Source organism: Mobula hypostoma, chromosome 4 (genome assembly GCF_963921235.1).
Source record: "Mobula hypostoma chromosome 4, sMobHyp1.1, whole genome shotgun sequence".
Classification (NCBI taxonomy): domain Eukaryota; kingdom Metazoa; phylum Chordata; class Chondrichthyes; order Myliobatiformes; family Myliobatidae; genus Mobula; species Mobula hypostoma.
In genome coordinates, this window is record NC_086100.1 from 40,599,677 (window position 1) to 40,626,672 (window position 26,996).

Genomic DNA, 26,996 nt, shown 5'->3' on the forward strand with positions numbered 1-26,996 from the left:
ATGAGTGTTTCCAATTATCTATTAGGTTTCTTGTAATTTCACCCCTCTGATCAGATGAGCAATAGTTGTGATGGGATGGCCACTCTATTCAGTTAAAATATCTGCGTCTGCTTTTCTTGAAATGGGTGATTTAGGCAGAAAGCTCGTTAGATGTGCATTGTCATTCTGGGTTTTTATCACTAAAGCTCCTTTGAATCCAGGTCTCCACCTACTCTTTCAGGATTATGCACAGTTTTTATGCAAAGTTTTTCAGCTTTAAGGAAAGGAATTCTGAAGTTGATTAAAACATTGAAGGGATGCTTTGAGTGAGATAGAATTTGCTGAACTCGTTATTTCTCTCCTGGAAAAAGCTGTGGGAGATGGGGACGTTCAGAGCGAGCTTCACCATCAGGGCTGTCTACTATATCTTCCCGTCTCCCATGAATCTCAGCCAGTGGTATGGTGAGGACCCTACACGTTCCCTCTGCCAGACTTCAGCAACAGTAAAACACATTCTGGTGGGCTGCAAGACCAGCCTTACTCAAGGCTGACACACCTGGTGGCACAACCAGGTGCTACGGTGTCTTGCAGCAGTGCTGGAAAGTCGGCGGATGAGCATCAATGCTCTCCCTCCCCCTCCATCCTGCTGGCCGTTTACAGCATTTATCCGGGAGGAAGGTGAGGGTCAAGCCAGACTCGATACATCAAGACCATCACGGGGTGGCTAGGCGGGGCACGTGATTGGAAGATGGTGGCAGACTTAGGCCAGAGGCTCTGCTTCCCAACTGAAATTGTGGAAACCAACCTCAGACCAGACCTTGTGCTATGGTCAGCCTCACTCCATCTCGTTTACATTATGGGAGGATGCAGTGGAGGAGGCCTACGAGCGCAAGGAGCTGAGGTACGCTGAGCTTACAGTGCCCTGGGAGGATGCAGTGGAGGCCTACGAGCGCAAGGAGCTGAGGTACGCTGAGCTTGCTGCTGATGTGCAACAACGTGGCTGGAAAACAAGGGTCTGACCGGTCGCAGTAGGCTGCAGAGGATTTGTAGCCACATCAACATCAAGTCTACTCCGGGAGTTGGGAGTGTGAGGGAAGACACACTGACAAGCAGTCAAAGATCTCTCCAGAGCTGCTAAAAAGGGTAGTCAGTGACTCTGGATGAAGAGAGAGGATTCCATCTGGGCTCCCAAGTGAGTGAGTGGCATCTAGGGGGTGAGACCGGGATGCCGGGATTCACTGCTGAACTTCCCGGAGGTGTCGCGGGCCTATCAGCGAACACTGAGGAAAGAGGGCACCCACTCAATAACCCAGAAGATGCCACCACTCACTTGGCCACCCCACAGAGTCTAGGCAGTATGTCTCAGGAGTGCAAATAAGTGATACTAACATCAAGTCTTGCATAAAATAACTTTTGGGTGATCCAAATCAGAGTGCTATACTAGAGTTAAGACTAAGAATAGTTGACCAGGCTTAGACTTACTTTTTCTCTTGTGGAGAGCATACTACTTAATAGTTGTCATCAGACTTAGTTTGATATGTTTCCAGAAGCCATTAAGTTAAGAGTGGTGGTTTGAATAGTTGGGCAGTGGTGAGCTTGTGATTTAATTTAATTATTGGATCTTGCTATACAGCCAGCTGCTTGATTAAACAATTCTATTTCCACCCACTCCACAGTTTTTCTGAATAATCCATTGCATTACTTTTCAAACATACTTAGCAGTGTATCATAAGTTCCCATGGAATCAGAGTCTGCATTGTTTCTGTGTAGGCAATGCAGAGCATTGCATTTTCCAATGGGATTAGTGTTATAAATGATGACTTGTGTGGGTTAAGTGGGCCAAAGAACCTGCTGCCTTGCTGTGTAACAATAAGCAGACACATCAGACTTCTGCACTTGTCTTGATTTGAATGATATTAGGTAATCAGGCTTTATAGCCTTGTATCTAGCTTTCATTATTTATCAGTTTTTCCATTGTGATTTCATTCTTCATACCCATCATACTTCTGATAGACAGTGATTCTTTATTCACCTCTTCAAAACTCAATTTTTTCCTTCAGTTGCTTGTCCTTCCCCTTTAACACTGCCTTAACTTTTTCTACAAAAGTTCTGACAAAAGTCATTATCTGAAACATTAACTTCCTTCCTCCACAGATGTTGCCTGACCTGTTGCAAATTTTCAGCATTTTAATTTTGAATCTGAAGCTATAACTTGTTCAAGCATATTATGTCCATTGCATGAATTGATATCTTCTCTTCCATTATGCCATGGTAGTCAGTTCAATTCCAGTGTCCGCTGTATGGAGTTTGTACGCCCTCCTCTTGGATTTCTCTGGATGCTCCAGTTTCCTCCCACAGTCCAAAGACTGTGGTTGGTTAGTAGGTTAATTGGTCATCGTAAATTGCCCTGAGATTGGGCTAAGGTTAAATCAGGGGTTGTTGGACGGTGCAACTGAAAGGGCATATTTGCCGCTATATCTCAAGTAAAATAAAAATAAAAAATTAAAGCTCATTTGTCCATCTGCAGAATTCCTCTCATCCACTATTTTCGATACCTGCTTAGCTTTTAAGTAGAATAATTCAGATTTTCCCCATTTCTCAACATAACTAATTCCAGCTTAAGAAACAACTAGCATATCAAAGACCAATTTCTAAAATATCCAGATGGACTGTTGTGCACCATACTTTCATCCTCTGCCATTTTAAGAGTTTGTAAATATGTATCCAGGAAACCTTCTAATCTTGTGTCATCTCTGATATTGTATCATTTAACTATACCATCTAAGTTGTTCGAGCTCATCATAATTGGCTTTACCCAATTACTTTTACATTTGAAATGCTTCCTCCCATTTCACTAAATTATCTGTCCTTATTGTCTTACACTGTCCTGCCTGTGAACTATAGTGTGGCATTAAATAGTAATTTCAAATTTATGCTTCCTGTTTCCAAAATTGTAGAACATTGAATTATTTCTCTGATGTCAGTTCTTTTTTTGCTGACTACTGATTGATCTGGTCTGAATACCAGTGCACACAATTTTGCTTCCTAGAAAATGCCATTCCAAAGATTTTGAAATTTTTATATGTGCAATCTTACCCTAATGAACTATATTTTAATAAGCATTGGCTGCCTTTGACCATATTTTTTTCAAGTGACAATTAATTTTGTCCTTAAGTGTTTTCTAATCGTTTTACAACAAAAATAACAGTCTGCATTTACCAGGTTTATCCCTTCTGTTTTATGATGCAGTGTTTGCATTGTCTTTTATCCTGTAATAGCATTATTTAGTCATAGAACACTACAGCACAGATACAAGCCTTTAGCTCATTTAGTCTATGCCCAACTATTATTCTGCCCCGGACCATAGCCATCCATACCCCTCCCATCCATGGATTTATCCAACCCACATCTATTTCCACTGGCACCTCATTCCACACTCACCACCCTCTGAGTGAAGAAACTCTCCCTCATGTTCTCCTTAAACATTTCACCCTGCACCTTTAACCCATAACCTCTAGTACTCGTCTCACTCAACCTTAGTGGAAAAAGACTACTTGCATTTACCCTATATATACCCGTCATAATGTTGTATACCTCCATCAAATCTCCCCTCCTCTACAAGGAATAAAGTTCTAACCTATTCAACCTTTCAGTTTCCTTGATGGATTGAAGGTCAGTAGCAATTTTTGAGGTCCCCATTCTAGTTTCCAACAACAGCCTGTTTCAAATTGGAACCATGTTGTACTGTACTTTCTAATTTCAGTTCAATTCCAAGTAACTGGAGTCAGATGTGGTCTGCGATGTTTTTAATTGCTATTGTGCTTGTGTTTTGTTCAAGCTACACATTGTAATCTGATACTTATTTTTCTAAATAGTATTTCTTTATCCTATTCCTTTCTTCAACTTCAGCTTTCTTGAAGAAAGTACCTAAGAATCCATCAGTACTTATTGCTTGCTCTCCAAGATTATTTCACTTTTGGACCACTGTCCACAGTTATCAAATTTTTTTTATATTAAAAGGCAGTCTTTGAGAGTATTCTGATTGACAGACTAAATAGTACAGGAATGCATTTTATTACATTTACCTTGTGGAACAAATCATTTGATCTTGCTCTTGTTACTTTTTGTAAATTAATTTTTTATTGGATTCCTTTTTTCAAGGTTAGTTGACGTAATATAACATTTTAGCAAGGAAGGTATTATCAAACAAAATTAAAACAGTACAAATAATATGGTCCTAAACCACTCCAGGTCAGAATGAAAATGAGCAGTAGGCTGGAAAGGATCTTTGTATGTGGAGGTTGAGCTTCTCTCAAAGAATGAGGAATACTCTGCCTGTGGTGAGTAATGCCATTCCTCCATCTTTCCTTCAGCCTCCACATCCAAATAAGATGAGGATCTTTTGCCTTTGTCTAGGTCAATTTGAAATAGAGTATTGAGTTCATCCTGCATTTTTAAAATATAAAAACATTATTAGATTAGATTATGAGGATGCTCAGTTCTTTTTTATTGTCATTTAGTAATGCATGCATTAAGAAATGATATAATGTTCCTCCAGAGTGATATCACAGAAACACAAGACTGAAAAACTGACAAAAACCACATAATTATAACATATAGTTACAACAGAGCAAAGCAATACCATAATTTGATAAAGAAGACCATGGGCACGGTTTAAAAAAAAAGTCTCAAAGTCTCTCGAAAGTTCCATCATCTCACGCAGACGGTAGAAGAAAGAGAAACTCTCTTCCTGCCATGAGCTTCCCAGCGCCGCAAACTTGCCGATGCAGCACCCTGGAAGCACCCGACCATAGCTAACTCCTGAGTCCATCCGGAAACTTCGAGCCTCTGACAAGCCCTCTGACACGGAGCACGGAGCACCATCTTCATAACACTCTTTGAATGAATGAAATTTTTATTTCAGTCAGTACAAACATAACAAAAAACATCATTTTCAACGATGCTTTCATGAGACAAAATTAAATAATAAAAACCTTTAAAACAGACTGAAAGGGTGTAGGCTGAAGCTGCAGCTTATTATGCCTACCCCTCTTACTTATACAATAGCATATTTGGCATCAATCATCACATCAAAACAAAAAATTTCATAATCTTTTAACACAAAATTATAACACTTCAAAATGTAACTGCTCTATTCTCCAATCATTGGTTTATTCCTTGTCTAAAGAAAGCTAAAAGGGTAGCTCGTTCAGGGGCATCCAGCTCATGGTTAGAGACTAGAGATGAGGGCAGATACTTGGATAAGTAGGGATTGAGAGAGGTGTGAAACAAGCCATGTGATTACAGCTGGGGGACAGAGGGTATAGGTATAATCTGGAAGGAGCAAAAGGAGCAGGTAATCATTGAAGGTCGAAAGGAGAGGGGATGTGGTTTCTAAACCCCCCAGCAGCACATATTAGAATATTATTCATGTGAGGTCAAACAAGTGTTGTATGCCATTTTATGTAGCATGTATATAATCACATACCATGACAAATGTATATGAAAATGTTGGTAACAAGTTTTGCTAACAGCCTTCTGTCTTGACATGAAAAATGTTCTCCTTGAATCAAATTTGGGCATCTCCTGTGTAGTAAGTGTAAACTTCTCTTGTCTTTTGGTTTCTTGCGGTCAATGTGTGAAATAGCAAAACTTCTGATGTAAAACACAGGGTTATCTGCAGATGATTGAGCCTGGCTTTGCATGGGTGGCTTAAGCTGATTTCCACTTCGATAGAGTATTTATTTGGTGTTTTGATTATACAGGCAAACAAGACACCACTTCGTCCTCTTGAGCCAAGCCGACTTGCCGTGAACTGTGGACCAGACTTCACTCCATCCTTCGCACAAATAGGACGACAGCCGATTGGAAGAGGACCAGTAAGTTAAGCTTCTGAGACTATGATCAGTCAGTGTTAACATCAGATGTTTGAAGGTGGTAACATCCTGCAAAGGTTGCTAATATTTCAGTATTTAAGCTCAAGCACTTGTGACAAATTTGAAAAATTGCCATTTGGTATAACTAAAGAGAATTCTTCATAGTACTGAATATTTTACGAAACCAAATGGCTTGAAAGTACAGTAGTTAACCATTCAAAGCTTTATGGTGTTCCTATTAATGTCAGAGCTTCACTTTGAGAAGTTTTATGCTTTGAAGCTGATAACCTTTAGTAAAAATGTTACTATTACTAACTCGTGTTTAAATTTTTAAAAAACGATAAAGAGTGGAAGACTTAACCACTGGAAACGGAGATGGGAGTAAGCTGCACAATTCCTCTTATCCATTCAATGAGATCATGGTAAATCCTGAACTTTCATATCCCAATCTGGTCTTTTAAATTTGAATATACGAAGATTGGAATACTCTACAAATCACCTTGAGCATATAAAAATGTCTTCCTACTCCATCATAGTCCTAAAGTGCTGAGCTCTTATTTTTTAAACTCATAAGAAGAGAAAATTATGTTTATTGACAGTCTTAGTATCTTTAGTTTTGATCTAACAAAGTCACCAAAACTTCAGAGTGCATGGATGTAGAGATCTGAATTGTGCTCAGTACACATGCTTTGGTCTTGTCAAATCCCTGCACAATTACAAGAAGACATTGCTACAAGTAGGCCTTTACTGCAAAGGGAGGTTGGATGACATCCTGTTTGCTCTGTACTGTAAAGTTCTGTGTATGTTTTGTCTGTCAAATTTTGTGATTTTTAAGTTCCTTATTGCCCATTTAATATGAATTTGTGTGGTTTGGCAACTGAATTAGACCAACTATTTCTATTTTCTCTTTTTTGAATAGTTAGATTTGATGCTTTCAGATCTTTTCAGGCTAATCGAAAACCTAGGGAATTGTGGACAATCATCATTTGTAGTGACCTTTTGTAATCTTCTGTCAAGAAGCTTGGAAAGCAAATCATCAGCTTGTGGTGATTTGTTTACTTTTAGTTCCCTAAACGATCCCTTTACTAACTAATAATTTTTCTTGATTGTCAGGTATTATATCTTTATTATTATATGTTTATTATATCTTTAAAGCATAAAGATTCAATATAGTACCATATGAAGAATTGTACATAACACTTTTTAGTGAATGGCTACCAACTGTATCTCCAGATTCTCTATTTCTGTGTATTTAGAAGCTTGGTGGATGTAGCTCTGTTTTAGGGTTTCACATCGTTATTGCTTTCATAGAATGGTTATCAGTATCTTGACTGTCCTCCATTACTGGAGTTGAAAACTGAAGCAAGGAGAAATTTCATTTAACTCATCCTCAATAGTGTAACATTTTACACTATTATAAGTTGGAATTTCTTAATATTGTACTGTGAGCTTGAGGTATTTAGTTCTTTCTTGCATCATATCCTCCTGAACCAAGAGGCACTTGATGTAAGTTATTTCCAAAACACAAGGGCAAAATTGCTTATTTGTTCCCTTTCCTCATTTGGGCTGAATGCTGAATAAGCTGAATAAGCACTGTCAAGTACTGTGTGAGGTTAATCATAGTCCAACCTGCTGAGAAACCAAATATATTGGAACGTCTGCTATTTCACTTATTCTAAATTGCTCGTCTAAAATGATGTCTTAATTTTATTTGATCATTTTTTTCTTTAATTTTGTGCAGTTCAGAATTGCCTCTATTTGAATTAAATTAATAGTTCAGTGCGAACACATTGAAGCATTTTCCCTCAAAGACCAGTTGTGTGCATTTTCAATTTTTTTATAGCCTTCAGGTGTGGGCCCACGAAGATCTCAGCCAGGCCAGAGAAAGGAACCTCGTAAAATTATTGCAACTGTATCCCTAAATGATGACATACAACTTAAGAAAGCAGAACATGCTTGGAAACCTTCAGTGAAAAAGCAACCTGATGAGGATGACCCAGAGATGATAAAAACACAGGTAACCACTTCAAAAAATACTGACACCCTACTTCAGAATTTTTAGATTTTGTGTTAGATGTTGATATTCCCTCTGATCCTCAAGTTATTATCTGGTGAACATGAATTTTAATAATTACAAAAATCTTTTTAAAGCAGCCAAATGGCAGGCTTTGACTGTTTGATTACAGGAGATCAGTTGGGAGATGCTCTGAGTTGATCAGCTTTCTAATTCAACTCCCTGATTTTGGGGAGCATGATTATGTTGATTTGCGAAGCGGTGGGTGAATTTTGCTTGTTCTGCTGGTTGGATCTGTGACTGCTGCCAGATAATTGCGGCATTGATATTTTCTCTCATTTTGCCAAGCTGTTCTTACAAAAATAAACTCCATTTGTTTGATTGGATATTTGGCAATATTGTGCCTTTGTTCCATTTTGGTTACTGTAAGGAGTTAGAGGCAGCTCAGGGTCAGAGAATAGGGTGGGCCCTTGAAATATTAATGTGATCCTTACCACATAGGATTGCAATCTTGAAAATGGATTCAGGGTAAAACAGCATGTTGATTTCCAAGTTACTGCCATTAACCTTTGTTTTAAATTGTGTATGTGGCATTGAGGGAATCACATTATATTTTGTAAGCAAGATTTGGCATAGAAGTAGGATGTTCTGAATCTGTCGTTTGACTAATACTGCAGACCTGTAATTGACAGTTAAATGATATTCAAAGCAGGATGTGCTGTATTAAGCTTATGGGTGAAAATACCTATCTTGTGTATGACCTATCTTGTGTATGATGGGGTTTATTTTCTACCATAATTGAAATTCTCCTTGAACTTGCCTTAATGAAAGTAGATCCCTTTCTGATGAGCATTTTATCCCATTGAGTTGCTTTGTGACTTACTCTGGTCGCTTTCTTCCTGAAGTGCTACAAGAGTAGCTAGTGATGAATCACCTACCTCCTAGCCCTATTTCCTCACTTGAGAAACACCTTTTTTGCTAAGGTCCATAACATCAAGTGAAAAGTAAGTCTTCATCCTATTCTGAAGTTTTCCTTGGACTACAAGTTTCTGGCTGAATCACACCCCAGATCATTATTTATAGGTTGATTAATGAACGTAATTATAAAAATTGTATACACAAAAAGCGTGGCATTTATTCCTGTGATTGTTTAGCTAGAGAAGTCTAAAATTGTTTTTGTTGTTTAGGAGCTGTTCCGTAAGGTCCGCAGTATTTTGAATAAACTGACACCGCAGATGTTCCAGCAGTTGATGAAACAAGTTGCAGAATTGACAATTGATAATGAAGAAAGGCTAAAAGGTGTTATTGATCTGGTGTTTGAAAAAGCAATCTCAGAACCAAACTTCTCTGTTGCCTATGCCAACATGTGCCGCTGTCTTACTACTGTAAGTACCCTTTTAATAGTTAGGAATATAAGTGTAACCAGAGGAAATTTGAAAGCACCAATTTAATCTATGTAGTAGCTGAAACCTTTGCTGTGATTAATAAATATTATTCTTCAGCTGCGAAGTATTTACACTTGGGTTTTGGACACATCTTTAATGGATTCAAAAATTTCTTCAGTAGAATTTCAAGCAGTTTGTGTGAATCATTCTAAAAATGCAGAGTGAAGCTGCTTTTATTTATTTTAGATACAGCACATAATAGGCCCTTCTGGCCCACCGAGCCACGCCACCCCATCCAGCAACCCATCGATCTTAACCCTAGCTTAATCACAGGACAATTTGTAATGACCAATTAACCTCCTAACCGGTATGGATTTGGACTGTAGGAGGAAACTAGCGCACCCAGAGGAAAGCCACAGGCACATGGGAAGGAACGTATAAACTTGTTTACAGAGGACATTGGAATTGAGCTTGAAGCTCTAGTACCCCAAGCTGTAATGGCCTCGAGCTAACCATTATACTACCATATAACCATAACAGCACGGAAATAGGCCATCTTGGCCCTTGTAGTCCGTGCCGAACTCTTACTCCCACCTAGTCCCACCGACCTGTACTCAGCTCATAACCCTCCATTCCTTTCCTGTCCATATAGCTGTCCAGTTTAACTTTAAACAACAACATCGAACCTGCCTCAACCACTTCTGCTGGAAGCTCGTTCCACACAGCTACCACTCTCTGAGTAAAGAAGTTCCCCCTCATGTTACCCCTAAACTTTTGTCCTTTAACTCTCAACTCATGTCCTCTTGTTTGAATCTCCCCCACTCTCAATGGAAAAAGCCTATCCAGGTTAACTCTATCTATCCCCCTCATAATTTTAAACACCTCTATCAAGACCCCCCTCAACCTTCTACGTTCCAAAGAATGAAGACCCAACTTGTTCAACCTTTCTCTGTAACTTAGGTGATGAAACCCAGGTAACATTCTAGTAAATCTTCCCTGTACACTCGCTAATTTGTTAACATCTTTCCTATAATTCGGTGACCAAAACTGTATACAGTACTCCGAATTTGGCCTCACCAATGCCTTGTACAATTTCAACATTACATCCGAACTCTTGTACTCAATTCTCTGATTTATAAAGGCCAGCATACCAAAAGCTTTCTTCACCACCCTATCCACATGAGATTCCACCTTCAGGGAACTATGTGCCATTATTCCCAGATCCCTCTGTTCTACTTCATTCTTCAATGCCCTACCATTTACCATGTATGTCCTATTTTGATTAGTCCTACCAAAATGTCGCACCTCACATATATCAGCATTAAACTCCATCTGCCATCTTTCAGCCCACTCTTCTAACTGGCCTAAATCTCTCTGCAAGCTTTGAAAACCTACTTCATTATCCACAATGCCACCTATCTTAGTATCATCTGCATACTTACTCATCCAATTTACCACCCCATCATCCATATCATTAATGTATATGACAAACAACATTGGACCCAGTCAGATCCCTGAGACACACCACTAGTCACTGGCCTCCAATCTGACAAACAGTTATCCACCACCACTCTCTGACGTCTCCCATCCAGCCACTGCTGAATCCATTTTACTACTTCAATATTAATACCTAAGGATTGAACCTTCCTAACCAACCTTCCATGTGGGACCTTGTCAAAGGCCTTACTGAAGTCCATACAGACAACATCCATAGCTTTACCCTCGTCAACTTTCCTAGTAACCTCATGAAAAAATTCAGTAAGATTTGTCAAACATGACCTTCCTCATGTTGACTGTTCCTAATCAGATCCTGTCTATCTAGATAATTATATATATCATCTCTAAGAATACCTTCCATCAATTTACCCACCGCTGACGTCAAACTTACAGGCCGATAATTGCTAGGTTTAGTCTTAGAACCCTTTTTAAACAATGGAACCACGTGAGCAATACGCCAATCCTCCGGCACCATCCTCATTTCTAATGACATTTGAAATATTTCTGTCAGAGCCCTTGCTATTTCCACACTAACTTCCCTCAAGGTGCAAGGGAATATCCTGTCAGGACCCGGAGACTTATCCACCTTTATATTCTTTAAAAGCTCCAGTACTTCCTCTTCTTTAATCATCATAGTTTCCATAACATCCCTACCTGTTTCCCATATCTTACACAATTCAATATCCTTCTCCTTAGTGAATACCGAAGAAAAGAAATTGTTCAGAATGTCCCCCATCTCTTTTGGCTCCGCACATAGCTGTCCACTCTGATTCTCCAAGGGACCAATTTTATCCCTCACTATTGTTTTCCTATTAATATAACGGTAGAAACACTTGGGATTTATTTTCACCGTACTTACCAAAGCAACCTCATACTTTCATTTAGCTTTTCTAATTTCTTTCTTAAGATTCTTTTTACATTCTTTATATTCGTCGAGCACCTCATTTACTCCATGCTGCCTATATTGTAGATAACTCTCTCTTTCCGAACCAAGTTTCCAACAGCCCTTGAAAACCATGGCTCTCTCAAACTTTTAACCTTTCCTTTCAACCTAACAGGAACATAAAGATCCTGCACCCTCAAAATTTCACCTTTAAATGACCTCCATTTTTCTATTATATCCTTCCCATAAAACAAATTGTTCTAATCCACTCCTTCTAAATCCTTTTGCATCTCCTCACATTTAGCCTTTCTCCAATTAAAAATCTCAAATCCTAGGTCCAGTCCTATCCTTCTCCATAATTATATTGAAACTAATGGTGTTGTGATCACTGGACCCGAAGTGCTCCCCAACACGTACCTCCGTCACCTGCCCTACCTCATTCTCTAACAGGAGATCCAACACTGCCCCTTCTCTAGTTGGTACCTTTATGTATTGCTCCAAAAAGCTATCTTGCACACATTTGACAAATCCAAGCCATCCAGCCTTTTCACAGAATGGGCTTCCCAGTCAATGTGTGGGAAAATTAAAATCTCCCACAATCACAACCTTGTGCTTACTACAAATATCTGCTATCTCCTTACAAATTTGCTCCTCCAATTCTTGCTGCCCATTTGGTGGTCTATAATACACCCCCATAAGAGTTACTACACCTTTCCCATTCCTCAATTCCACCCAAATAGCCTCCCTAGACAAGCCCTCTAATCTATCCTGCCAGAGCACCGCTGTAATATTTTCTCTGACAAGCAATGCAACACCTGCCCCTCTTGTCCCTCTGATTCTATCAATTAAATCCAGGAATACCGTGGCACACAAATTTTGATCTGTAGAGCTGTTAATACATTTCCATTTATTGTTATATAACCATTATTGAAGTGCAAAAATAAACCCAATGATAGGTTAATATTTCAGTTCACTGGATGTTGTACTTTATGTAGGGGGTGATTTTTGTCATTTTCCAAAGGCCAGTTGTATTGAATGTGGAGTTTGCAAAGTTAAGAGTATATGGTGTGTAATTTAAAATGTTGCTTACTGGATTTTCTTTTCTAATTTGCACTTTCAACAGTTGAAAGTACCAATCCCTGACAAACCTGGTGCAACTGTAAATTTCCGTAAGTTGCTCTTGAACAGATGTCAGAAGGAGTTTGAAAAAGATAAAGATGATGATGCTGTAATAGACAAAAAACAGAAGGAAATTGATGCTGCAACAACGGTAATAAATTTTAAAAATTCAGATAAATGAATCTTTTTGGTTTGGATTGCGACCCATATTTTAAAAACAGTGCAATAGTAATTCTGTTTGCTTGTGTGGTACTTTGGATGCGTAATATGGTTTTGATCTAGTAGTGCTGTGTTAATAATATGTTCATAGAACAAAGTTAATTGCATAGCCTTGTAATTGTACATTTTATTAATCCCTTCAAAAGCTAAAATATCAATGTTTGCAGATAATAATGATTAATTTGCCCTTGATACTCATCTGGTTCCTAAGTTGCCAACTTTATTTTCATAAATTTCAATTCTCAGTTTTCCTTGTATCTGAATACATTGTCCTACAGGCAGTTTCTGTGATTTGTTACCTGTTCAGTTTTTGCAACTTTGAATTGTATGCATGTGTTCAAGCTTTGGGCAGAAGCAAAATCCTTGTAAAACCATTTGTTCATTCTATTGTGTATCTTGTCAACAACTATCTAGTAGTCTCAATCATTCCTACTTTACCAAGGCTAAAGGAATTCTGTCCCCAATTCCACTGTACAGTTTTTAACAGCTTACTGCATTAAAATGCAAGCTTTTGCTCAAACTTTTTGTTTTACAAATTGCTTGAAATCTGTCTTTGATTACAGATGTTTCTGCCAGGGTCTTTTTGTCAACTGGTTGCAACATTGTCATTTCTGTTCCTGCAGTTACGTACATTATGTCATGTCATCTGTTTTGCCCTTGCTTACTTGCACGTTTACATTCTGCTGTGAATCCACCTGTGCTTCTTCATAGTTTGGATTTCTTCTTTTTTGCTAAGTCTTCATTAGTGCTTTGAAGACTTAAACATGGTTTCCTTGCTTTTATTTCCATGTTTGCTGCTTACCAAATGCAATTTGGAAACAAAAGATTATCTTAACTGCTTTTCTCCATTGGTCTCTACAGCAACATCACATTTGTATTTCATCCTTTGTACATAATGCTCCTCCTTTATTACCCTCTTTCCTAATGACCCAATCACTCACTTGTGGATATGCCCCTTCTCTCACCCCAACCCTGAACATGCAGTCTCATGTCAAGATTAGTGTGTTGTAATGCTGCAATGACAGGATTCCCTTTCCTCTTGATCCCACCTGTTCTCTTTACTTATGGTTGTAGAAATGGCTGTTCCCAGTTGAACATTTTCCTTTGTTACAAAATCACAAGTTTAAAGTGACTTTTTGACAATATATTTCTCCAGCTGCCAGTCTGCTTGATTGTATACTTCTGTGTATATGGCCCCTTCCTTACACTTTTCACTTTGCCCAGTTGTGCTGGTAATAGCATTGTATTGAAATGAGACAAACTTGAGTGGATGTGAAATACAACTGATAAAGCTACTTCATTTGAAATTATTTCTTTTCATTCATTTTCAAGCTTCCAGTTTTTTTTATATAGCTTAGTTGTACTCGCTGAGCTAAGAATAACCAAAATTTCACCATTTATTCAGAAGTATCATGCAAACTCAGTGAATATTATTTGAATAAGTTGAGCATTAGTCTGTTGTTCAAGCATAAAGTAAACAAGATAGTTCTGATGGCTTTGCTTTGCACTAATGAAATAGGATAGCGTAAGCCATATTAAGGATCTGATTCATTTCACCCAAGCTATCTAGTGTGATCAATGATCATGTGACGAATCGGGAACTGTGACACCAACAAGGCTTTTGCATTAGCCATCTGCATTTACGTAGCAACATGCAGTCATATGATATCATGATTCTTGACTGCTGTGTTAAAGCTGAGAGTCACTTCACATTATGGGGGATGCAGTTCAGACAAGAATGCCATCTCAGCAGTCCTCACACTGGTGTATTTTGATAGTAACCTTCAAAATCCAAGAACAGAATGCTGCATTTATTCTACGGTTCTTAATTGTTTTGCATGGACAATATATATAAACTGGAGGAAATATTGTAGTCAATAGGGTATTATGACTGTTAATATTGCTTCTTTGGGTGATTTGGTTTAAGGTGCCACAAAACTTGCAGAGAAATGAACTATACTTTCTAGCAATGATTTGTTTCCTTCTATTTTCAAATTTATTAGGGAATTGACAGCTTCTAATCCCTTTCTTAAAATGTAATTATTTCATGTGAGCTTTGAGGGAACTGGAGGTAGTAGTTGTCACTGATCCTGTTGTTAGCGTTACTACTACTACTTGTAAGATGGTTTCATAGGTAGTGCATGGCTTTTTCTGTCGGTTATAAATAGTGCTGCATTCCTGTCGTTGCATTTTTAATTATAGCTGTCTTCTGGTTATCTTGGAGCTTATCAACTCTAAATATGGTTGAAATGCAGGCTTGATGTCTGAGTTATTAGAGTTTTACTTACACCTTTTACTGTTTGAGAGGTCTTTGACTAGTATCTAGGTAATTTAATTCTTAACACTATTTCAGATGTAACTGAAGTTCATTGTGTCTTTCATTTCTTTGGTTGATGCAAGAAAGTAAAGTATCATTTAACATTGGCGACACTTGATCAAAAATGTTCGCACTTTTTGCTCTGCTGATGAAGATATTTTTTAAACTGAATGGTTTTAAAGAGTGATTTTTACATGTGTTTGTTCACCGTGACATTATCCGCCATTAAGTTCAAATAAAGTATTTACGTGCTTGTGACCTCCAGGTATCCCAGAATAGCCCAGTGAATTGAATACTTGAGGTAAACACAAAATAATCTGCAGATGCTGTTGTCAAAGGAACACTCACAATGCGCTGGAGGAACTCAGCAGGTCAGTCAACATCAGTTGAAAAGATTAGTCGACGTTTCGGGCTGAAACCCTTCGTCAGGCCTGAAGGAAGAACTTTGGGGAGGGTTTGAAGAATGCTGGTAGTTGGGAAAAAAAACAGTAATTTGAAAGACAAAGGGGTGGGGGAGGGGAAGCAGGGAGGTGATTGGCAGGAGAACAATGCGCAGTAGTAGAAGGAGGCGGAACTATGAGGGAGGTGATGTGAAATAGGGATAGAGGAAGGGAGGCGGAGGGAATTACCGGAAGTTGGAGAATTCTATATTCATACCAAGGGGCTGGAGACTACCTAGACGGTATATGATCTCCCGGTAGCCACCCACTTCAACTCTGCTTCCCATTCCCATTCAGGTATGTCCATACATGGCCTCCTCTACTGCCATGATGAGGCTAAACTCGGGTTGGAGGAGCAACACCTCGTATACCGTCTAGGTAGTCTCCAGCCCCTTGGTATGAACATAGAATTCTCCAACTTCCAGTAATTCCCTCCCCCTCCCTTCCTCTATCCCTATTTCACATCACCTCCTTCATAGTTCTGCCTCCTCCTACTACTGCGCATTGTTCTCCTGCCAATCACCTCCCTGCTTCCCCTCCCCCACCCCTTTGTCTTTCAAATTACTGTTTTTTTCAACTACCAGCATTCTTCAAACCCTCCCCAAAGTTCTTCCTTCAGTCCTGATGAAGGGTTTCGGCCCGAAACGTCGACTAATCTTTTCAACTGATGCTGACTGACCTGCTGAGTTCCTCCAGTGCATTGTGAGTGTTCCTCTGAATACTTGAGGTATTGTGAGACATAAAACAGTGGAACAAAGAGCACTCCAGCACAGTACAAGCCCTTCAGCCCAAGTTGTGCAACTTTTTAACTTCAAGATCCATCTAACTCTTCCCTTCCATATAACCACCTATTTTTCTTTCATCTATGTGCATATTTAAGAGTCTCTTAAATGTCACTGCAGAGCACCACTGGTCAGTGACTATCTACTACCAAACTTTATCTTTGAGTAAACCAATTCTAAATCCACACAGCCAAATTTCCCTGGATCCCATACCTCCTGACTTTATAAATGACCCTACCATTTGGAATCTCGTCACATGTGGCTAAGGAGATGGTGCTGGAGGGAGGGCCTCAGATGTTTGGATCATTGGGCGCTCTTCCAGTGAAGGTGGGACCTGTACAGAAGGGATGGTTTGCATCTGAACTGGAGGATAATTAGTATCTTTGTGGGGTTGCAGGGGGCTGGGAACCAGAGCCCCAGAGCAGATAGTGGAGGGCTGTAGGGCCTACATGATGTTGTTAAGCCTACATGCAGTCTGCAATTGAAAGATTAAGCATGGTTCAAAGTTTAAATTCATTTATTACATATGTCACCATCTACAACCTTGAAATTTGAATAGTGGTCTGAGTTAGATGTGTATTTCAATGCAAGGAGTATTTTTAGGAAAGGCATGTGAGCTTTGGGCTACACCCCAGGGTTCTGAAAAAAGTAGCTTTAGATGCTGTGGAGGCATTGGTATTGATCTTTCAGGAATTACTAGGTTCTGGAATGGTTTCAGAGAACTAGAAAATTGCAAATGTCACACCACTCTTTCAAGGGAGGGAGAAGAAAGTAAATTAAAGGTCAGGTAGCCTGACTTCAATAGTTGGGAGCTGTTGGAGTCTTATTATTACGGATCAGATTTCAGGGTACTTGGAGGTGCATGATAAAGTAATCAAAAGTAAACATGGTTTTGTTAAGGAGAAATCTTGTCTGACATCTGTTGGAACTCTGCGAAAATAACAGGCAGGATAGACTAAAGAGTCGGTGGATGTTGTTTTCTGGATTTTCAGAAGGCATTTGACAATATGCTGTACATGAGGCTGCTTAACGAGCCCATGATATTACAGAATACATACCAGCATGGGTAGAGGATGGGCAGGAAGCAAAGAGATGGAATAAAGGTGGCCTATTTTGGTTGACTGCCAGTGACTAGTGCTCTGCAAGGGTCAGTATAAAGACTGCTTCTTATCATGTTCTATGCCAATGATTTGAGATGATGGAATTGTCAACTTCCTGGCTATTTGCAGACAAAATAAAGATGGGTAGAGAGGCAGGTGACATTGAGGAAGCAGAGAGTCTGTAAAGGGACTTGGACAATGGTTAATGAAGTATATGGTCATGCACTTTGATAGAAAGAATAAAGGCAAAGACTATTTTCTAAATGGGGAGAAAATTCAGGAATCAGAGGTGCAGAGGGATTTTGGAGCCCTTGTGCAGGATTACTTGAAAGTTAACTTACAGGTTGAGTCAGTGGTGAGGAAGGCAAATGCAATGTTAGCACTCATTTCAAGAGGATTAGAATATAAGAGCAAGGATGTGATGCTGAGGCTTTATAAGACATTGGTCAGACTGCACTTGGAGTATTGTGAGCAGTTTTGGGCCCCTTATTTCTGAAAATATGTGTGGGCATTGGAGAGGATCCAGAGGGCATTCACAAGATCACAAGACAAAGGAGCAGAAGAAGGCCATTCGGCCCATCGAGTCTGCTCCACAGCTCCCCCATGAGCTAAACTATTCACCCATCTAGTTCCAATTTCCAGCTTTTTCCCTATATCCCTTGATACCCTGACTAATTAGATACCTGTCAATCTCCTTAAACATCCTCAGTTGATCGGGCCTCCACAGTTGTATGTGGCAACGAATTCCACAAATCCACAACTCTCTGGCTAAAAAAATTTCTCCTCATCTCTGTTTTAACTGGGTACTCTCTAATTCTAAGACTATGGCCTCTTGTCCTGGACTCACCCACCAAGGGAAACAACCTTTCCACATCTACTCTGTCCAACCCTTTCAACATTCAAAATGTTTCTATGAGATCCCCTCTCATTCTTCTATACTGTAATGAATACAATCCAAGAGCCGACAAACACTCCTCATATGTTAGCCCCTGCATTCCAGGAATCATCCTCGTAAATCTTCTTTGAACTCTCTCCAACATCAGTACATCTTTTCTAAGATAGGGGGCCCAAAACTGCACACAGTATTCCAAATGAGGTCTCACTAATGCCCCATAGAGCCTCATCAACACCTGCTTACTCTTATACACTATTCCTCTTGAAATGAATGCCAACATAGCATTCGCTTTCTTTACCGCCGATCCAACTTAATGGTTAACCTTCAGGGTATCCTGCACGAGGACCCCCAAGTCCCCTTGCACTTCGATTTTTGAATTTTCTCCCCATCCAAATAATAATCTGCCCAATTGTTTCTTCTTCCGAAATGTACAACCGTACATTTGTCAACGTTGTATCTCATCTGCTATTTCTTTGCCCACTCTCCTAAACTGACTAAGTCTCTCTGCAACCTTGGCGTTTCTTCAACATTTCCTGCTCCTCCACCTATCTTGGTGTCATCCGCAAACTTAGCCCCAAAACCATTTAATCCATAATCCAAATCATCAATATACATTGTAAAAAGAAGTGCCCCCAACACCGACCCCTGTGGAACACCACTAGTAACCGGCAACCAATCAGAATAGGATCCCTTTATTCCCACCCTTTGCTTTCTGCCTATCAGCCAATGCTCCACCCATTTCAATATCTTTCCTATAATTCCATGGGCTCTCATCTTATTTAGCAGCCTCATATGCGGCACCTTATCAAAGGCCTTTTGAAAATCCAAATACACAACATCCACAGCCTCTCCCTTGTCAATCTTATTCGAGATTACCTCAAAAAATTCCAATAAGTTGGTGAGGCAGGATCTTCCCTTCATGAAACCATGCTGGCTTCGGCCTACCTTGTCATGCACCTCGAGGTATTTCATAACCTCGTCCTTGAGGATTGACTCCAATATCTTTCCAACTACCGATGTCAGACTAATAGGTCTGTAATTTTCTTTTTGCTGCCTCCTTCCTTTCTTAAATAGCGGAACTACATTTGCGACCTTCCAGTCCTCCGGAACCATGCCAGAGTCTATTGATTCCTGGAAGATCATTTCCAATGCTTCCACAGTCTCCAAAGCCACCTCCTTCAGAACCCTTGGGTGCACCTCATCCGGACTGGGAGACATATCTATTTTTTAGTCCACTTAGCTTCCCAAGCACTTTCTCTCTAGTAATCTTGACTGTACCTAATTCTATTCCCTGATATCTCTAGCTATCAGGTATATTGTTCATGTCTTCACTGTGAAGACTGATGCAAAATACTCATTCAGTTCCTCCGCCATCTCTTTGTTATCCATTATAATTTCTCCAGCATCATTTTCAATCGGTCCCATATCTACTCTTGCCACTCTTTTACTCTTCATATATTTAAAAAACCGCTTAGTATCCTTTTTTATGTTAATCGCCAACTTCCTTTCATAATTCATCTTTTCTTTCCTAATGACTTCCTGAGTTTCCTTCTGTAAGTTTTTAAAAGTCTTCCAGTCCTCATTTTCCCCACTAATTTTTGCTTCCTTGTATGCCGTTTCTTTTGCTTTTATTTTTGCCCTAACCTCTCTCGTTAGCTACATTTGTGCCATTTTTCCATTCATGATTTTCTTTTTTCTTGGAATATATTTTTCCTGCATTTTCCTTATTTCTTGTAGGAATTTCATCCCATTTTGCTCTGCTGTCCCTCCATTTAGCTTACTTTTACAATCGACTTGGGCCAGTTCCTCTCTCATACCACTGTAATTTCCCCTGTTCCACTGAAATATCGATACACCTGATCGATACACCTGTTCCACTGAAATATCGATACGCCAGCTTCTCCCTGTCAAATTTGAAACTGATCTCAATCATATTATGATCACTACTTCCAAGGGGTTCCTTTACCTCCAGCTCCCTAATCGCCTCAGGTTCATTACACAGCACCCAATCCAAAACAGCCGGTCCCCTGGTGGGCTTCTGGACAAGCTGCTCCAAAAAGCCATCCTGTAGGCATTCTACAAACTCCCTCTCCTGAGATCCATTACCTTCCTGACTTTCCCGATCCACTTTCATATTAAAATCCCCCATAATTATCTTGACATTTTCCTTCTGACACGCTTTTTCTATTTCCAGCTGCAACTTGTAGTCCACATCCCGGCTGCTGTTTGGAGGCTTGTATATAACTGCTATTAGTGTCTTTTTACCCTTGCCATTTCTTGATTCTACCCATAAGGATTCTACCTCTTCTGATCCTATGTCCCTTCTTTCTATTGATTTGATATCGTTACTTACCATCAGGGCCACGCCACCCCCTTTACCTACCTTCCTATCTTTCCTATACACTGTGTATCCTTGGATATTCAGCTCCCAATCACATCCATCATTTAGCCATGACTCGGTGATGGCCACAATGTCATATCTTTTAACCTGCAGCTGTGTAGCAAGGTCATCCACTTTATTTCTAATGCTGCGTGCATTTAAGTACAGTACATTTAGATCAGTATCTGTTGTTGATTTTGCTATATTTCTATTTTGCAGCAAATTATCCTGTATACTCACTGGCCTGTCCTTCTTGCCATCTTTGCTGCACAGTATTTTTGACTTATTTCTATTTTCCTCTTCCTCGACCCTAACACCTTGGTTTCCTTCCCCTTGCCAACTTAGTTTAAACCCTCCCTAACAGCTATATTAAACAATCCCACCAGGACATTAGTACCTTTTGAGTTCAGGTGTAATCCATCTTTTTTGTATAAGTCATACCTTCCCCAAAATAGATCCCAATGATTCAAGAATTTGAAGCCCTGCCTCCTGCACCAGTTACTTAGCCACACATTCATCTGCTTAATTCTGCTATTCTTACCATCATTAGCGCGCAGCTTAGGCAGCAATCCTGATGTTATTACTCTGGAGGTCCGGCTTTTCAATTTTCTTCCTAGCTCCCAGTAATCTTTCTTCAGGACCTTCTCTCTTTTTCTGTCTATGTCATTGGTACCAACATGTACCAAGACTTCCGGCTGCTCGCCCTCTCTCCTCAGAATACTCTGGACTTGATTTAAGACATCCTGTACCTGGGCACCAGGGAGGCAACACACCATCCGGGTATCCTTGTCTGACTCGCAGAATCTCTTGTCCGTCACCCTTACGATGGAATCCCCTATAACTACCGCATTTCTTCTTGCTCTCTTGATTTCAGCACTGGGCAGAATGCCAGAACCTCGTTCACTGTGGTCCTCCTCTGTCAGGTCTGCCTCTTCAACAGTATCCAAAACGATATATCGATTTCTGAGGGGGACTGCCACAGGGGTGCTATCTACTACCTCTCTATAGGTAGTATCTATCACCTCCTCACTTTCCCTAATTAGCCGAAGGTCATCAATTTCCATCTCCAGCTCCTTAACACGGTCCTTCAGGAGCCTCATCTCAGTGCACCCGGTGCAGATGTAATCCTTGGGGAGGCTGGGAGTCTCCCAGGGTCCCCACATCTGGCACTCCAAGCACAACACTAATCCTAGATGCATATCTCTAATGCTGTTGTTTGTACTAAATATCAAAAAACTGTAATTTACTCCATTACTATGAGACTCAACAGTCGCAGGAAGCCTCTTCCCGTCTCCGCCGAAGCCCGTTGAGCCAAAGCCCTTTCACTCAGCACCCTCTCATTCGCGGCCCGCTCCAACGAATGATTCTGAAAATAAAGGGGTTAATGTACGAGGAGTATTTGGCTCTGGGTCTACTCGCTGGTTTCTAAAAAATGAGGGTGGGGGTTCTCATTGAAACCAATCGAATATAGAATGGCCTGGATGGAGTGGGTGTGCAGAGGATGTTTCCTATACTGGAGGAGTCTAGGATCAGAGGGCACAGGCTCAGAATAGAGTGATGTCCATTTAGAACAGGAATGAAAAGGTATTTTTTAACCAGAGGGTAGTGAATCCATGGAATTCATTGCCACAAACAACAGAGGAGGTCAAGTAATTGGGTATGCTAAAGTGGTGGCTGATCGGATCTTGGTTAGTCAGGGCGGCAAAGGTTACGGGGAGAAGGCAGGAGGATGGTGTGGAGAGGAATAATCAGCCATGATGGAATGGCTAAGCAGATGAAGGGGCCAAGTGGCTTAAATCTGCTCCCATGTCTTATGGTCTTGGATGTTGGTCCCAAGGGGTGCGGCTAAATCAGCTAAGATGTAAAAAAACAAGCAATCCAGTTGTTCAGCCATGACTTATTACTTCATTGCTTTAATATCACTGTTTTTGTTTAATTTATTGTATTTCAATTTACTAGATCCTTTAAATCTCTGGATTAACAATTTAGTAATTAATTACTGTGCCACTACAGTTGTGTGGTTCTCTTAGTTCCTTCCTTCTATCCAATTTCAGTGATATATTTTCATGGGCACTGACAGTCTTCTGTTTCTATGCCGAGTTACTATTGTCCTCTAAAATTGCCTTTAATTCTCCATTTCAGTCTGAAGAGAAAACTCGTCTCCAAGAGGAGTTAAAGGATGCCAGAGATAAAGCCAGGCGACGATCACTAGGCAATATCAAGTTTATTGGTGAACTCTTCAAACTAAAAATGTTGACAGAACCTATTATGCATGACTGTATAGTGAAGCTGCTAAAGAATCACGATGAGGAATCACTAGAGTGCCTATGTAGGTTGTTAACTACGATAGGCAAAGATTTGGATTTTGAAAAAGCCAAAGTAAGTTTAAGAAATTTTACTTAAATATATGGTGGAAAAGGCATGAATGATTTGGTCTAGATGTATTTGGTTGTTTTATGCAGAAAATATTACCTTTTTGTATTTTATAGCCTAGGATGGATCAATATTTTAACCAAATGGAAAAAATTATCAAAGAAAGGAAAACTTCATCTAGAATTCGCTTTATGGTACAAGATGTAATTGATCTGCGACAAGTGAGTTAAATTTTTTTTAAAAAGCTGGTGAATGATCTTTATCTATTATGTAAACAAAAACCTCCATTCTGATTTTTTTTCCTGCAGCATTTCATAAGGCAGTAGATTGGGAAATGTTAACTTTATTGACAAAGACAATATATAGTCTGAGCTAGCAAAGTATTTTTCAAAATTCAACATTTAAATTACTCTGTTTTATCTGGCAGATCGGTGCTATATTAAACCTATTCAGAGTCTGTCTATGGTTATGAAAACTTTTCTAATCTAGTTAGTGTCAGCTTCTCAATGTCTGCAATTATTTGGTTTTGGACAACACAGCCAACAAAAAGCCATTGAGCCTATAACATTTCTGTACGGTAGTATTTCCAACGCATAATTGAATCGACATGTTTCCTCTGATGCTAGATTGCATTGGTTGAAATTATTGATTATAGATGTTTTGGGTACTGCAGTGGAAAATAATGTTATTTATGGAAGGAAATGTCTAGTTATTGAATTGTTTATTTGCAGAATAACTGGGTGCCTCGAAGAGGTGATCAGGGACCCAAGACATTAGAACAGATACACAGAGAAGCTCAGATAGAAGAGCATCAACAGCATTTAAGAGTACAACAGCAGCTGCTGTCTAAGCAAGATAAAAGGAGAGGTGGTGGAGGTAGTAGTGGTAGTACAGGTGAGTTCAATACTGTTGCTGATATGCACTCTCTCTTCATTTCTATGTGTAGTCATTATTCTGGAACTATTTTATTCCATTAGTTTGGAACATTTCACATCAAGAAAACTGAATTGAATTGTGGATGACTGGTTTAATTCTAAAGTAGGCTGTTAGAATCTGTTGGATATTTTACTGCAGTCATTTCCCCTTTTCACAAATCTTGCTTCTGAATATTTGACTTTGGTTCCAATACCTGTATGCCTTTAACTGGTACCTTCCTAGTAATCAGGTGACTGTTATGGTCCAACCTTTGCAAATCACTGTCCATCATGCATATTGTGTCTGCTGAAAAAGGACATTTTTCAACTCTTGAATGAATCTGCTGAACTTGTATGCATTGGTCTATGATAAAAACAACTTGTCAGTTTAAATGGTATTCTTGATCACCTGTTTAAACTGCACACAGACCTAAGACTGTTGCTTATTCTAACAACATGTAAACCAGTTTTGTGTGTGATCTGACGGGTTTTATACAATTGTTTTTTAATTATAAAATATTGCTGTGTGTAGGTGGTAGAGGAAGTCAAGGAACTGATGAAGCAGGCTGGAATACTGTACCGATTGCCAAAAGCAGCAGGCCTATTGATACCAGTAGATTAAGTAAGATCAGTAAGGTAAGGCATTTGTTTCCTGAAATGTAACTTGCATTTAAAAATAACCATCATTAATTGTATTTAATAACTTGAGTTCTTTACCTTGTCCATACAAAACAGGCTGGGGTTATGGATTACAACAATCAAGTGCTAGCACCTGCAGGTCGACTTGGTGGTTGGGTTAAAGGGAGCAGTGGTGGATCTGGAAGCAAACCTAGTGATGCAGGTAACGTCAAGATTAAATATTGTAAGAAAGTGACTATGGCCAATATAGAAACAGTTTGAACTTTCCCCTTTCTCAATGCTGGAGTTATTGGAAGAATTGCCTTTGATGTGTGTAATTAAATGCTGTTACAGCTGCACTAGTCTTTCAGTAATTAAGCTCCTGAATTAAGAGTAAGCAAGTTGCAAACATTAACCTAAATACTCAAAATGATTGAAAAGTCAATTGACTAATGCAAAAACTATTTCTTGTCAGCCAATTTTGTCTTCTGGTTTTAAATTTTAAATTACTCCATTTCCTGTAATTCATATGTTCCAGAGGCACTTTTAGATTTGGCACAAGCACACCAGCAATGCCTCTATTTTAGTGTGTGGTCTAAAATGATGTTTCAGTATCATCGTAAAAGAAAATGCTTTGTGCCGGTAAAGGCACTGCAGCTGATGCCACATTGCTTCAAGGACCTGAGTTGATCCTGATGGCTACTGTCTTGTGCATTTTGCACAATCTTCCTGTGACTGCATGGAGTTCCATTGGAAGCTCTGTTTTCCTCCTTTCCAGGGATATATTTGTAGGTTAATTGGTTATCATAAATGACCCCATAGTGTAGCTCGGCGCAATAAAATCAAAGGAGAATTGATAGCCTGTGAAAGAGCCAAGTTGCCGGCTGTAAGGAGACGTTAAAAAGTAACTGCTCTGGGGGCTCGCATGCCTCAAGAAAAATGCCTTTTGCCTTGTAATAAGTAAATGTTCACCACATCTATCATAAAGATGAGTAAATTCAGCCTCTTTTCAGATTAACTTGCTACTTGCTGTATTTCATGAAAATTTGTTATTTCTACTTTTAAACCAAGATCCAAACTACCAGTTTATCTGCATAGTTTATTGTATCAGTTTGGTGAGCAATAACTATTATAGGTGCTTAATTTGATTGTAGCATAAAATTTGAAAAGGGCAGTATATTGAACCAAGAAGATTTATAAACTGCTTTTGGCCAGCTCACTCATGATGACTACCTTATTTAATAATTTATTATTTGAATGTGTATCCTATATTTCATAAATATAAACAGATGTCTTGAATTTGTATTTCTATTGGAGTGTATTCTGTTTTTCCAGACTTTGTGGGTTGAGTGCTATTTGTGAGGGTGGACTATTTCAAGTTATTTTAAGAATTATTCCCTCCTCTTGAGGTAAGGGGGGGGGAAGAATCTCTGTATCAGTCATACTGAACATCTTAATTAGGTTATTTCTCATTCAATCAACTGCAGTGGATGCACATTGATTTATAATAGTACCGAATTCGTACATTTAGGTGTGGATTCAGGACGGCCAGCCACAGCCACATTGAATAGATTTTCGGCTCTCCAGCAGTCATCGTCCACAGATAATGTTGATGCACGAAGAGTTGTATCCAGGCAAGTCACGAGAATTGATCACTGGAAAATTAACCTTTTAAAATCTGTTGCACATTTTGCATGTTTTGTTGCAGGACTTCCACTGAGATAGAAATACATAATGAATGTCTTTTGACTGTGCTACTGTGAGATTACTTAACTTGGAAATCCTTTAAGGAACATGAAGCATTCAGGCAGCTTTTTTTATGGAGAGTTGTATTATTACATGCCTTACCAAGATTTTTATACGTGCATCAAAAAAAATGCACTATTTTAAATGCTGAGATCTCCAGCAGGTTTTGTTAGTCTTTTGAAAGACTCTTCTTGCACATATTCCCTAAGTAATTTTATTTCATATCTCAAATTTGTTATGATTTATGAATTCTGTAAGGGTGAAGTTCCATAACCCAAATGATTGTAATGGGATAATGGGAGAGACAACTTGTATATTAAATTTTACCGAAAGTGTGCTCTTAATATGAAACACAAGCAGCACAGAAACAACAAAATATCTTTTGAAACAGTCATTGTTAGTGTGAAGGATTGTACCTGACAAAACTCCCTCAAAATGTGATAACGAACTGATCTATTT

At 39.3% G+C, this 26,996-nt stretch overlaps 1 protein-coding gene across 5 annotated transcripts in view; it reads left to right on the forward strand.

Moving 5' to 3' along the window:
* Positions 1 to 26,996, forward strand: part of eif4g1a (eukaryotic translation initiation factor 4 gamma, 1a) — a 96,589-nt gene that overhangs the window by 57,755 nt on the left and 11,838 nt on the right. For all 5 annotated transcript variants that reach the window (XM_063045684.1, XM_063045688.1, XM_063045687.1 and 2 more), the window contains 10 exons: positions 5,745 to 5,858; positions 7,699 to 7,872; positions 9,057 to 9,254; positions 12,758 to 12,904; positions 23,029 to 23,265; positions 23,376 to 23,480; positions 23,991 to 24,153; positions 24,706 to 24,809; positions 24,909 to 25,014; positions 26,323 to 26,425. In XM_063045684.1, the coding sequence (XP_062901754.1) occupies positions 5,745 to 5,858; positions 7,699 to 7,872; positions 9,057 to 9,254; positions 12,758 to 12,904; positions 23,029 to 23,265; positions 23,376 to 23,480; positions 23,991 to 24,153; positions 24,706 to 24,809; positions 24,909 to 25,014; positions 26,323 to 26,425 (1,451 nt within the window). The remainder of the gene's footprint in view (positions 1 to 5,744; positions 5,859 to 7,698; positions 7,873 to 9,056; positions 9,255 to 12,757; positions 12,905 to 23,028; positions 23,266 to 23,375; positions 23,481 to 23,990; positions 24,154 to 24,705; positions 24,810 to 24,908; positions 25,015 to 26,322; positions 26,426 to 26,996) is intronic.